The sequence below is a fragment of the Sapajus apella genome, unplaced genomic scaffold (genome assembly GCF_009761245.1).
Source record: "Sapajus apella isolate SASKATOON/1434 unplaced genomic scaffold, GSC_monkey_1.0 scaffold6, whole genome shotgun sequence".
NCBI lineage: Eukaryota > Metazoa > Chordata > Mammalia > Primates > Cebidae > Sapajus > Sapajus apella.
In genome coordinates, this window is record NW_022436946.1 from 13,789,676 (window position 1) to 13,804,672 (window position 14,997).

The 14,997-nt window shown below is 33.8% G+C and overlaps 1 protein-coding gene across 9 annotated transcripts in view; it reads left to right on the forward strand.

Moving 5' to 3' along the window:
- The window catches only part of BCLAF1 (BCL2 associated transcription factor 1), a 32,096-nt gene that overhangs the window by 13,082 nt on the left and 4,017 nt on the right, over positions 1 to 14,997 (forward strand). For 3 of the 9 annotated variants that reach the window (XM_032274695.1, XM_032274696.1, XM_032274694.1), the window contains exons 5-11: positions 1,227 to 1,892; positions 2,034 to 2,203; positions 4,485 to 4,590; positions 5,601 to 5,685; positions 8,053 to 8,228; positions 9,329 to 9,509; positions 10,474 to 10,620. In XM_032274695.1, the coding sequence (XP_032130586.1) occupies positions 1,227 to 1,892; positions 2,034 to 2,203; positions 4,485 to 4,590; positions 5,601 to 5,685; positions 8,053 to 8,228; positions 9,329 to 9,509; positions 10,474 to 10,620 (1,531 nt within the window). The other 6 variants (XM_032274697.1, XM_032274698.1, XR_004267770.1 and 3 more) reach the window with 5 other exon arrangements.

Below are 14,997 nucleotides of genomic sequence, written 5' to 3' on the forward strand. Positions count from 1 at the left end.
TTTACTCTTCTGGTGAACTTTGAAAGCTAAGTGTTTTAATAAAAATTAATTTATCCAGCTACTCAGGAGGCTGAGGCGGGAGGATCTTTTGAGCCCAGGAGTTCGAGGCTGTGGTGAGCTATGATTGCACCTACTGCACTCCAGCCTGGGCGACAGAGCAAGACCCTGTCTCTTTAAAAAAGAGCAACAACACTAATTTCTGTTCCTCCTTAATTTTACCAGTTTCGGTCAGTCTAGACTTAACAAGTTCAGATGAGGAGAAGTTGAGTAGCTTAGAGCATAACTAATGATATATGTTGTTAATAACTGTAAACCTTTTAGAAATTAATTTTGTTAGAGCATTGAATACTTATTTTGTTCTTTTCATTATTAGAATGTGACCTGCATAGATAATGCAGTTATATTGCATGTTCTTATGTGGCATAGTCTGGCTGTCGGTATTTAATAATTTCTGCCTGACTGTACAAAAGATGATGATGTTTCTGTCTGACTAATGACATTTGAAACATACTTTGTTTAAATTCTGATTTCAAGTGTTGCTGAAAGTTTCTAACAACGAAAATAGGTTACTTCATGTATTGTGATTTGACTTAAAAGTGAGAAAATAGAGGAAACATGCTGTTTATGGGATAGCACTGCACAACCTAGAATTTATGATTAAACTGATTGTTAGTTTCTACGTAATAATGCCAGAAACCATTATTTTCTAGAGCAAGTATATATGAACTGTTTTGTGATTTTCATAAAGAGTATTAAATTACTGCAACGGTATTTAAATTCTTTGAAGTCTTGTTTAATTAATAGATAAGAAGTGAAATAGTCTGAAATTTGGGTAATAATTATCAGAATTCTAATGTAATGTGTATTATCAGTGGTTCTTAGCTTCAGAATTAATTTTTAATTAAATTTAAATTAATTAAATTTAGGCTATCTCTAGAAGTTCACGTTAGTGCAGAATTGTGGATTGTGACTAAATAGGACAGGTTTTTGAGGTTGGCTTTACTTTTTAAACTTAAGAAGTCAAATAGTAAATTTATTTTAAAAGTCAATACATAAGTTCTATATGGATGCTTTCAATGATTTTAAAAAATGGAATCTGAAAAAGCACTTTCAATAGGGTTATTTTCTCGCTGGTCCTGAGGGATTGGGCAACACATTTAAAATGTGGAAGCGATCTACAATGAATGCAATCCAGAGTTACTATCCTCTTCTTTGCTTATTCGCAGGTTCACAGATGAAGAGTCTAGAGTATTCCTGCTTGATAGGGGTAATACCAGGGATAAAGAGGCTTCAAAAGAGAAAGGATCAGAGAAAGGGAGGGCAGAGGGAGAATGGGAAGATCAGGAAGCTCTAGATTACTTCAGTGATAAAGAGTCTGGAAAACAAAAGTTTAATGATTCAGAAGGGGATGACACAGAGGAGACAGAGGATTATAGACAGTTCAGGAAGTCAGTCCTCGCAGATCAGGGTAAAAGTTTTGCTACTGCATCTCACCGGAATACTGAGGAGGAAGGACTCAAGTACAAGTCCAAAGTTTCACTGAAAGGCAATAGAGAAAGTGATGGATTTAGAGAAGAAAAAAATTATAAACTTAAAGAGACTGGATATGTAGTGGAAAGGCCTAGCACTACAAAAGATAAGCACAAAGAAGAAGACAAAAATTCTGAAAGAATAACAGTAAAGAAAGAAACTCAGTCACCTGAGCAGGTAAAGTCTGAAAAGCTCAAAGACCTCTTTGATTACAGTCCCCCTCTACACAAGAATCTGGATGCTCGAGAAAAGTCTACCTTCAGAGAGGAAAGCCCACTTAGGATCAAAATGATAGCGAGTGATTCTCATCGTCCTGAAGTCAAACTCAAAATGGCACCTGTTCCTCTTGATGATTCTAACAGGTAATTCCATATTGATGCCCCGTAAATACTCTGTAGATAGTTAATATTCCAGTTAATTATCTTATTTTCTGAACATACCATTTATATATTTAAACCAATGGCATATTTTGTGTGTGTGTGTGTGTTATCAATATGTTCCAGACCTGCTTCCTTGACTAAAGACAGGCTGCTTGCCAGTACACTTGTCCATTCTGTCAAGAAGGAGCAAGAATTCCGAACCATCTTTGACCACATTAAGTTGCCACAGGCCAGCAAAAGCACTTCAGAGTCATTTATTCAACACATTGTGTCCTTGGTTCATCATGTTAAAGGTATGCTTAGTATGTTTAATATTGTGAATTAAATTTCTCTTGCATGCAAATTAACGAATAATTAATTATACTTAATAATTCATGTACCCCAGGGCTAGCAGATATACATCAATACTGTTAAAACTTGGAAAAGTAGTTTCATAGAAGAGTCCCTAGTCTTGCTGTCATTGAAACTCATGAAGATAGTTAATAAAAACTGATTGAAATGCTGGAGAAATTATGCTCTAAAAATCTGTATCATGATAGAACATGATGTAGATTTGTTGAATGCTAAAAGTGTTTTAAGTGTGTCATTGTATATTTGAAGTGCGGAAGGCTTACAGATAATCTTTCATTGCATGCCTATGACGTGATAATAAATCTTGGCATAGATTTATAACAAAGACAGTATTGTTATTGAATATTAGTATTTCAACTTTTAAATAAATCAAACTGTGGAAAAACACTTTTTTTGTGCTTAATTTTTAATAAGTAAAAATCTTAAAATGATAAAATATATCAGGATTTTTAAAGAAAAAAAGTTCAAGAAATTTAGGAGTATATTATATAAATACTGATTACATGAATAGTCACTAATTAGGGCTGTGTTCACACTTCTTTAGGTCCTAAAGATAAGGTTGTTTATTTCTACTAAAGTAATGGTGTTTTTATTTTTACCAGTATGTAATTACAGTTTCAAAGTTACTAATAATTTTCAGAGGTTTTTAGGTGTGTCTTTTGGGCAATTATGTCAAGTTTTGTTTTTGTGTTTGAAAAGCAACTTACTATGAGACAGGTTCTTTTCCAGGAATCTAAGAGTCTGTTGACTTTAAAAATCACTCCCCTCTCTGCTTTTAAAAAATTTGTCTTTTGACATGAGAACAGCTCATTGTAATAGATGAAACATGCCTCTAGCAGTTCTTTATGCAGCTGATATAGCAGAACAGTGAATATGAAATGAATTTATTTTTGGCTGTAATTATTCAAACATGATAATGAGATAGTTTTGCTATTTGGCTCTAAGTAGGTTTGTGAACCAGTTGATGACCATATTACTGGTACATAAAACATGAACCATTAACTTTTCGAAAAAATTTTTTTTTACCTTTTTTTGACTATCTCCACATTTTACAATTGCTGAATTTTGAGATCAGGTTTTGATAAATTTTTTCCTTTTTTTTTTTCCTTTTTTTTTTTTTAAAGAACTGTAATTATGTTTCATAATTGGTATTGTGCAACCGATCTGAACAGCTCTTACTTTATATAGAGCTGAAAATGCCCAGTGATGTTTTCTTTTTCATTGTAACTAGGTCCTGGAATATGTTTTGAAATGGCAAAATCCATGTTTCAAAGTAAAATAGCTGTTGAAAGATACAGGCAAAGTTGAATCTTCTGTCTTCCTGGCAAAAATGGCATAAAAACTGAGTTGCTAGCTCAAATTCCGGGGTTTCATGGAATTATGATTGAGGCTCTACCCTTGTAGTTGCCGTTTCAAGTTTTAATGATTGGTTATGAGACATGTGCTGGATATTGGGCGGTAAGTTGACACAGATGTATGTTGACCTGTTAAGCAGATAGCTTGCTTCATATTGTGACATTTCATAGCTCATGACTTTATGCGTCTTTCTATTTTACGTTTACAACATATCTTGAACTGGTTTTAAAAATAGTATTGATATTACTAGTTTGAAAATTGTTTAAAGAGAAACAAAACAGCAATATCAAATGTGCTGTCGAGTTTGCCAAGATGCCAGATTTTTGGAGTAATTATTAAATGTTAATTGATTTTAAGATATTTTTCCAGTTTGAATGATAGTATTCAGTTTTTTTGTAAATCCATTTTTGTTGATATGGCAGCATAGCCACTGATGAAATTTGTTTACTCAAACTAGCTTTTTAGTTAACTCCATATTTTCCTGTTAATTTTTGTTTTCTGCAAATGATTACTTGAAGTAACATCATTGGTTCATATTGGGAAGGTATTAGAACATTCATATATGTTCCTTTTTGTTCTGAGGAAGTAGTATACTAATGAAGTGGAATTAGAGACTCTTGATTTAATCTGTTAATTGCTCTTGGATTAGATGTATTGACAGGGACCTGTGAGTAACTTTGGAAGCACTTTCCTGTTTAGGTGCAAGAAATTAAAAGAGAAAGGGTAGGAATTCCTTGTAACACTTGATTCTCTTTTGATAGGTTTCTTGAGTATTTTTATTTTCTTTTCACCTGCCACATGCCCTTCTGTCATAAATCTGTTAAGGTAAAGTTAACTAATTGGACAGTATTTCTCCTAAATCAACAGAGCAATACTTCAAATCAGCTGCAATGACCCTAAACGAGCGGTTCACTTCGTATCAGAAAGCCACTGAAGAACATAGTACTCGTCAAAAGAGCCCTGAGATACACAGGTATGTACCCTGCTGAATTGGCATATAAAAATGTTGTTTTGATAGGAAGACACTGTTAAAAGAAGATTATATTGGAAGTTTGCTATTTGTCATTGATACAAATATAAACTTCGGTTGTATTCCTCATTTATACTTTGAATAAATATATTTCTAAGTCTTGAAAATTTTACAGTTCTCATTTTCTGCTTAGTTGAAACTGGTTGTTAGAACTTGAAATATTAACTCTGCAGTATGGAAATAAATAGTTATCAGTTTGTTTGGTTTTTGGGATGGGGAGTGGAGGCCTAGAGAGTAACCTAGAGTAACCTTTGAATTTCTAGTAAGTTTGTGAAATAAAAAATATTTGGTGAGAGGTAGAACTGTTTTTCATGAAAAAAGCATGAGCATTGAAGTCAGATAGTTGTATTGAAATCCTCGTTGTATCTCTTCATTGCATTATGATAAACAGCTTACTTAATCCCTGGACATCAGTTTTTTCATATGCAAAATATGGATAATCATACCCATTTTGCAGGGTGTCGGTGACAGTTAGTGATACTGGCTGTGAAGTATCTAACTTGGTACTTTGTACACAGTTGGTGTGGTTTTGGTGATGACTGCTAAAGAAGCACTGGATAGTTTCAATCGATACTGACTTAAAAAGGAAAGGTGCAGAATAAAACCAAAGGTGCACTGAATATGTAAAAACATTAAAGACAGGAGCAAATCCTATTCATATGCGTTTGTTGATGCTTAACATGATATCTAGTTTAATCAGAACACATTTTTTCTATTTTTGATGGCTAAAATAAGTTTGATGTTTTAAAGGCCAGACTTTATATAAAAATAATCTGGTTGGAGCATTTTAATTCATTAATTGTGTATTAGGAATTAGATGAATAGTCTTGCTGTGTTAAATTAATTGATTGGGAGAAACATAGCTGTGTTTTACTAAAATGGATAATCATGTGGATGTTTCTGAACCGAAAAGTTAATAATATGACTAAAGATACACTTTATTTTACATTAAGGAGAATTGACATCTCGCCAAGTACCCTGAGGAAGCATACCCGTTTAGCAGGGGAAGAGAGAGTTTTTAAAGAAGAAAATCAAAAGGTATGTTTTTGAATGTAATTTTTTTCATGTTAAGTTCAGCTTAGTTAATGATATTGTACCAAATACAATTTCTCAAGGCAAAAGTGTTGTACTTTTAATTCATAACTACATCGTGGTAGTGTACATACTGTTCTTTCCTGGAAGAAATTAAGCTGACGCTATACTAAATATCTTAAATTTAAACCAGGGGTGTTTTTTCAAAATGCTAATGAAAGGAAAAAAAATAATAGTCCTAAGAAAAGCTTAAAGAATCAGTTGGTAGACAAAGGGAAATTATAAAATCAAATATACAAATCAGAATTTTGAAATGAGCTTGATGAGCCAGAGTAAATATTTCTTGATTTGTGTGTCTAAATATCTCTAGGTTCTTTACAGATAACAAGAAGTAATCCCCATGCTACTGGGCATATTTGATGTGGATTAAGAAATAAACATTCTAAGAACTGATTTACAAATGAATGTTTGGAACAAAGACTATTGTCACTCTTGGAATATTTGGGGATTGGGAGGTGGGGGAATGTCTTTTAAACATTGGAAAGGAGCCTGTGAAAGACATGGAGGGGTTTTGCTGAGAATGGTTGAGGGGACTCCAGTACACTCCTGACAATTCAAAATGACCTCTGCCACGTAGACTAGTCTATATCTGGCCATAAAATGACTAGTAGTAGAAATGTGGGGAAAGGTAGAAAGGGAGCAACTATTTTGAACAGATTAGGGGACTTGGAAGTACTATTTGGTTCCAATTCTGCCTGCCACTAAGTACCATCTACATGATATTTGGAAAATAACCTCTTGAACCTTGCTTTTCTAATTAGAAAAATGAGAATGCATCTGTTTTGCAGAGTTGTTGAATAATTGGGTTATTTTGAAAACATAGGCACATTTGTTACTAGAAGCTGTCATGTACAGTGGTAGTTACACAAGTTGTCTAATAGGGCATGCTATTAAATTACTAGATGTGGAATCTAGAGCTTACAAAGGTGTTTTTCTGTTTTTTTTTCCCCCCCCCATTGGGCATGTTGATCTTGAAAGAACCGATTCTGAGAAGTGAATACTTTTTTTTTTTTGGTTTTTAACTTAATACCTTGAGATAAAAGTTGTTAATTTAGTTTTCCCAACAATTTAGCCTATCCTCAAGCTCTGACAGTGAGTATCTTCTCCTCGTTACTTAGACCAGATTTTGATCCAGAGGAGAAAAAGTAGAGATAACTGATGAATGGACAAGAGGATATGACATTGGTTTTTACCCTTCATCTTCCTGTCTGGATGAATAACATGTTAATATGTAATTATGTATATATAGTTTGTAATTTACAAAGTCGTTCCACTTACATTATCTTGTTACTTGTGGACTTGGTAATACTTAGGTGAATAGGAAGTTTTTTTTGCTCTTGATTAGATTTTTTTCTTTGTGACTCTGGGAACAAATAGGTGAGTAGTTGATATCGTTTGGAGATACGTACTTTCAGTTTTATGAATGCTTATGAATATTATAGCCAGACTTCCCAGAGTAAATACTACTTAATGTTGAATACTAGCAAGGATGTCCACATTGCTTAGCATCTTACTGATGTATAATTTCTCTTCATTCCTAGATGCCTCTTTCCATCTTCCTAAATTATATAGTATTTGAAAAAGCAATGGAACAAGAAGGAGGTGAATTGTGACGCAGTTAAACTAATGTCCGTTGCAATACCTGAATTGAGAAAGGGCAGTATATGGCCCAAGATACTGAGTACAGGATTGCGAATATCTTTCTGGCTTTGTTTCTACCCTTGTTAAATTTCAATTGGTTTCATTAATCATATTCCACGTGCATGTTATGGAAATTATAGAATTCTTTTTAAGTGTTTCTTTTAATTGGGTTGGTCAGATTATTTGGGAAGAGCTTGATCATAATGAGGCTTAAGTAATGAGAACCGTTATGTTAGGATCTCTGACTATTTAGGTAGAAGGCTACATCACAACTACAGATTATAACCTGTCATTGTTCAGCTATTGAAAATAGCATTTGGAAGGATGAGGGATAATAATTAATGAGGGTGTGCTGAGTGGAAAAAATATTTGTATCATTTACTGTACAAAGATTTATTATAGATTGTTTTGGATAAACCTGTAAAATTCTCAATATAATTAGCTTTTAATAATCTTCCCAGTCCCGTTGCACTTTGTGTACACAAATGTTAGTAAAAATAATCAAGTACATTTTTAAACAAAAACTATATGATAGTGTCTTATATGATCCATTCTTTTCTAATACTAAAATTCCAATTTAGAAATTGGCATAAAACTTAACTCTATAATATGTGTATATATGTTTTTTCTTTTTATCCCCTGAAATCTGGATTTTACATCTGTCTTTTATAGGGAGATAAAAAATTAAGGTGTGACTCTGCTGATCTTCGGCATGACATTGATCGCCGTAGAAAAGAAAGAAGTAAAGAACGGGGAGATTCCAAGGGCTCCAGAGAATCCAGTGGATCAAGAAAGCAGGAAAAAACTCCAAAAGATTACAAAGAATACAAATCTTACAAAGATGACAGGTAATTGTTCAAACTGACTAAGATAGGTTTTAGCTTCTAATTAGCCTTTAATAATTGTCAGCTTAATTGCTTTCAATTTTGACTGTGTAATCGAATGTTTAAATTTAAACAATTAAAATTATTTGTTTTACAGCAAAAATGTATTTGTCTTTTACACGGCTTATGGTGGATGAGGACAAAAACTTTGGAATAGCAAGCTAACACTGAAAAAAAAAATGACAAATTAATGTGTCCTATTATCCAGGCTACATCAGGAGGTTGGACTTCAATGCAGTGCATTTCTAGAAACAGTTTGTGTAAGAACTTTGGTTCGTTATGCTTGATTCCGCACTTTTTCAACTCATAACACCCAGAGTACAAGAATTTTTAAACTGATATCTAGTGGTTTAACATGGGCGAGATCGGGGGGAGGAAGGACTAGAAATAGCAATGTGTATTAGTCTTTCAAAATAGTATTTCCATGGAAACTGTTAGCAGTGGTAAGAGTTAACCACAGGTATGACCTTTTCGGACGTTGCATTAAATCTTGTAAATTTGATCATCATAGAGTCAAGTAAATAGGAACACAAAGTATTATAGATAATCTTTTTTCTTGCTATTCATTAGGTAAATGGTGGATTTTGTGTTATTAAATTTATGACTGTTATTTGTAATGTCACATGCTTGTAATTTGCTATAATGGTACTATAGCCCAAACTATACCAACTATTTTCACCCAGGGTGTACAAACTGCAGTCATTTTGAAACTTGGCCTTAAGAACATTCTTATTTTTTCCTACTCTTCTCTTCTCTTTTGTTAAAGTAATAAAAGATGCAAGTTCATTTAAAAATATTAAAGAACTGAACCTTATTCTTGACCTTTACAGACTACTATTTTCTAACTGGCAGGCCCTAGCATGATTTCATTATTGATGTAAAACACATACTGAAGGAGAATGGAAACAGACTGTGTCAAAGTTTAACACCCAGTTATTTTATTTACATAATAATTTCATTAGGGGATAGTGTTTTTGACTTGAAAAATATCTCTTCTATTGTAAGATTCAACAGGGTCTTTATCTTTTTAAAAGTAGCACATTTTTTGTTGTTTTATTTTGCAGTAAACATAAAAGTAGAGAGCAAGATCATTCTCGATCTTCATCCTCTTCAGCATCCCCTTCTTCACCCAGTTCTCGAGAAGAAAAGGAAAGTAAGAAGGAAAGAGAAGAAGAATTTAAAACTCATCATGAAATGAAAGAATACTCAGGCTTTGCAGGAGTTAGCCGACCACGAGGAACCTTTGTAAGTGAATAAATTATCTTTGATCATTTAGTAGTTTATCTTAGAGTACTGTACATAAGGAAGGTCATATACATGATTTAGGGATTATCTGTTATGTGTGTCATTATTTCTAAAATCAGAGGTAGTATTGAAACATGAAGCCGTCTTCATTTAGAAATGCCATTTTGAGATCTAGAAGCATCTGTATAAACTAGGTACTTTTCTTGACTTTGAGATCAATAACTGAACCTAGTATTTAAAGACCCAAGAATCAAGGAAAGTTAATGATTGATATAACATTTCTTTAATCACTTAGTTTTTGAAAAGGTACTTTAAAACTTTAATAAAACCACCCTGTATGTTCATCTCTGTATTAGAGTTATAATCATCGTGCCTGCTCTCTTCAAATCTTTGCTTATATGGGTATAAATCATAAAAATATTCCACATAGCATATATATTATCCCCATGTTTCTGTAAGTCGTTATAATTATTAATATAATGACTTTATGGTAGTGCATCTTCTTACCTCTTTAATTTCTAGATTCATACTCCTACCTTGAGCAAGTATCTAGTTGGCTATTAGTAGAGTTTATTAATTAGATAATTTGGAAAGAAGAGTTTTGCTTATATGGTGATAGGTATGGCTGAATACTTGGGGCTTCTATGATAATTCAAAGAAATTAGACAGCTTTTGGCTAGTAAAAAGGAAAACCAACCTGATTATTTAAAAATATTAGTTCAGGCCATGAAAGTACAGTATTCTAACCCTTAGGTTGATCATTTCTTCTTAACTTACTCAACTTTTAGTTGGCAGAATTTTTTGCCTATAATATAAAATAGCCATCCTTTTCATCCTCAATGGCTATGAGATTCAGATAGGCAATTAGGGCATATGTTTTTTGTTACTGCAGTAAAATTAGAGTTTGCATGTAACTAAATACCTTTTGATTGCATCACTAAACAACTTTGTTAATGTTAATCAGTTTCGAATTAGAGGCAGAGGAAGAGCCAGAGGAGTTTTTGCTGGGACAAATACTGGTCCAAACAACTCAAATACTACTTTTCAAAAGAGACCGAAGGAAGAGGAATGGGATCCAGAATATACCCCAAAGAGCAAGAAGTACTTCTTGGTGGGTGTTAGACATCTGTGTTTATTTGGTTTGCATTAATTTTCAAAGCATACTAGGTGAATACATTTGAGTACAGATATCCACTATAAGAAGATTCACCGTTATATGGGAAACCTTTTTTGAAATAATTACCCAGGTGATTTAAAGTTTTGAAAATGTGGGTCCCTTTAGTCCTGTTCATACTTTCTTGATACTAAACATAGGTGGATCAGGGTAAACTAAAAATATACCTGATTTGTTAGCCACATTCAGAGAACATTATATTATAGTTGAGCTTAATGTTTGTTTTATATCTGTCTATAAGACAGTGACAGTTGTAAAAATTTCATATTAAGGTGTATCTTCCATCATAGCTATTTGTTTAAATGAAAGGGAGAAGAATTTTTTCAAAGCACTTGTAATTAAGAATTACAGGGACGCTGTCAACTTTCATTGGAGAAAAAAGTTGATGAAAAATTACATTACGGGGAAATTGCTGCTAGATAAACTAATTTGGTGCTTCATTGTGGCAGAGATGCTTTTCCCTCTGAAATAGTTTTTCAAGGATGAAGCTAGAGGTGGTAGCTGAAGGATTCTCTAAAGATACACATTTTTAGCTCTTTGGCATGGAGAAAAGGGCTCCTTCTGCCTTACAGAGGTGGACAAGAAACATACCAAAACTATTTTCGGAAGTATTCATTTTTTTTTGTCATGGCTTTTCGGAGAATTGGCGTTTCAGAGACTAGTTCTGAAAACTGGTTGCTTTCATGGAGGAAAATTGTTTTGGACTTGAAGAATTATTGACTTTTTTAGTTGACTTTTTATCAATATGTTTGAATAAGCCTGTGAATGTTCATGACATACCTACTTAGTTAGAGGTTATAGCTATGTTTTGAAGTGGATCTCTATTTTGTCTGGAAAAACAGTATGTTTGTTTCAAAAGTACATTTCCATTTGCCTCTTTTTTTTGGCATGTTAATGACCAAGAACCAAAAAAAAAAAAAAAAAAAAAAAGTTACAGTGCATTATGCATAATGTTTTCTCAGTTTATGCTTCTTGAATGGCTTGAATTGACATTCTGGAAAGTAAAAGGCATTTGATTGAGGTATGGAAAAATTTGAAACATCCATCTACTTTGTGGTTCAAGACTTAGTTTAACCTAGGTACTAAGGGTGGAAAGACAAGTAGGATGTGATTCCAATTTTTGACTTAGAGACTAGTAGTAGAGAAACAAACATTCTAAACATATATGGTGGCGTTTCCCACAGAAGGAATAGGTGGATTTTTGCAAAGGAGAGAGAGAGCGATTAGGAGAGATTTTTTTTTTTTTTTTTGAGACGGAGTTTCGCTCTTGTTACCCGGGCTGGAGTGCAATGGCGCGATCTCGGCTCACCGCAACCTCCGCCTCCTGGGTTCAGGCAATTCTCCTGCCTCAGCCTCCCGAGTAGCTGGGATTACAGGCACGCGCCACTATGCCCAGCTAATTTTTTGTATTTTTAGTAGAGACGGGGTTTCACCATGTTGACCAGGATGGTCTCGATCTCTTGACCTCATGATCCACCTGCCTCGGCCTCCCAAAGTGCTGGGATTACAGGCGTGAGCCACCGCGCCCGGCTAGGAGAGATTTTTGTACAGGAACTTCACTTTAATCTTGAGGTTAAGAGGTAGGCCAGTGTACTGCACATAGCAGAAGGAGAGAACTCTGGTACTCAGATAGCTAGATGGTTGGTTAGTTTGGGAAAATTGAGTACAAGGAGCCACAGTGAAAAGTCTTAATGCTTTATTAAGAAAATAGAATTTTAAGCAGAGTTTACAAACAGCATGATTATTAAAAGTTAAATTGTTTGAGAAATATCGAATCCCTAAACTAAGGGGCTAGAGTTGAGAAAAGTTGAAGTAACATTTATAGGGACTTAATTTCAGGGATGTTGGTAGTGAGAGGAAAGAATCTAAAGGAAGGAAGCTCCTTTCAGAAGATTAAGTTCTGTTCTGAACAGGTTGAATTTGAAGTGCTTGGGAGAAATGGAACTGTCCAGTGGATAGTTGCTAATTCAAATTTAAAGAAACAAATACCTAAGTGCTATCATTTCATAGGTCACCATTAAAGCTGTGATAAGATCACAGAAGAGATAAAAAGACCAACATTTAAAAAGTGGGGTGAAAAGTGAGAGAGTAAAAATGTCGAAGAAGTAGACCAAGTATGATAGGTCAAAGAGTTAGGAGGGAATGAGAGGTGAACAAGTAGATAGTAATTGTTTACCACTTTTAACAATTTAATAATACAAAGTTTAGGCCATTTTTCTATGGCATTCTCTTAAGAGTCTGCTATCCCTTAACTACTATAACTCATTTTGGGTTGGCTTTTAATTAGGCAGTAGTTTCATTAAAAAGAGTGTCTTATTTTAAGAATTTAGCCATTTATAAGGAGGAGTAATATTTTTATATGTTGTTTTTGTGGGTTATATTTAAAAATCTTGGTCTCTGTATAAAACATACAAATTGATTTACCACAGACTGATGATGTTCACTAGAATTTCAAGTAAAATTAACACACTTTTTCCCTTATAAATCAATTCCCAAAGCAAATTATTTTGATCTGCTTATGAGCCATTAAAATGGCAACTTTGGTTTTCACATGGATAGTTGAATTTAAAAGATTTTGTATCTTATATGTAAAGGAAACTTTCAGACAGCTAATGTTGAGGGAAAAGAAAGAAAAATACGATTCGAAAGAAAAGAAGTCTAAAACTAGACATTCATTCCCTTAGGTTCTTTCAGAACAATTGACCAGTGTAAGAGTTTGCTCATATGGATGAAACATTAATACTTAGTAATAATGGCTGACATTTATTTAGCATTAGGTACTATGCTAGGTGCTGTTCTGAGTGTACTGTGTGTATTAATACTTATAAAAGCCTTTTGAGTTGGGGCTGTTATTCCATTTCTGTGGATGGAAAAAACTGAGGTACAAAGATTGAGTAGCTTAACCAGAGTTATGTGGCTAGTAGCAATGGGGTCAGGACTTAAATCAGTTCATTGGGCTCCAGAGTCAGGGTTCTGAAAGGCTTGTATATTTGTTGTCTAATACTGAGTTATAGTAATCTTTGTTGCATTCTTTTCTGAAATTTCCTATCTCTAAGCTTTGTTTTATGCAAAGGCATGGTAACGTTTTCAATAATAAAAATTCCAGGAAAGATAGTTTTAGTTAGAACCCAAAATTCTATGGAGGGGTGAGTGTGAAGAGTTGTAGCAAGTGGGAAAGTACTGAAGTAGGCAGGTTCTCAGTGTTGAGTTGTTGTCTTCAAAGACAGAGAAAATCCCTGTTTGGGAAGGAGGAGGTTCAGGATTGGAGTTTTGATAATTAACCCTTTGAAACTTGATCGATCAATGGAGAATAGATGATTCAGAAGTTCTTGGTTGTAATATAGACTTATTTGTAAACGTGTTCCTAGCTGTGTATAAATATCCCACTTCTGGCTATTTGTAATCTGAGATAATTAAAATTTAAAAATTTTAATAATATTAAAATCTTTGATATAAAAATTTGAGTATGAAGAGTATGTTTAGCATAAAATCTCAAGTAGCTGCCAGGATACCCTATGAAAGACACAATTTGTTTAGCTGCTGTTGTCTTTACCAAGTTTCAGATAATTGTATATTAAAAGCAATGGCTAGTTTAACCCTAGTGTGTAGCTTTGCCATTGGCTTTTCTATTTCTGCTAACTCTTAGCTACCTGGTGTGGTAATCATATACTGCCACCAAGGTATCTGGGAAATGTGTTTTATGGGCGATGGTCGCAAGGGGTAGAAGAAAGGGCTAGCTTAGTGACCTTGGGCAAGTTACTTAATTTCTCTGTGCCTCAGTTTTTTTATTTCTAAAATTGGGATAGTAACAGTATTTTAGAGGGTGGTTGTGAGGTTTAGATGAAAAAATACATGTAAAGTGTTCAGAACAGTGCCAGACCCATATTAGACACTATAAAAACATTTTTTGCCACCGTTTATTGAGTGCTTGCTTGTCAGACACTGGGCCAGGCACTCTGTACTGATTTGTGTTCCCTCAAGGAACACATTATTAAAATAAGGATGTAAATTCTAGAGAGGTTGCCCAAAGTCGTTACAGTTTCTGATAAGATTTAAACTCATGCTTCTCCAAAACCTAGAATCCATGGAGTATTACATAAATATCATTAAAAAACACAAACTTTAAAGTTGGGTATGTTAATGCAATAAGGAAGCATGAAATTATGTAGTTGAGTGGGAATTATTTTTAGTGGCAGACTGGTGTAGTTTGTTTTGGGTTTGTAATAAACGCTCCTGTCTTTAAATTTACACTTTTGATAGTTCCAAAATTCATTCATTACAGAGTCATGTACACCTCTACCTAGTAAGCTTTCA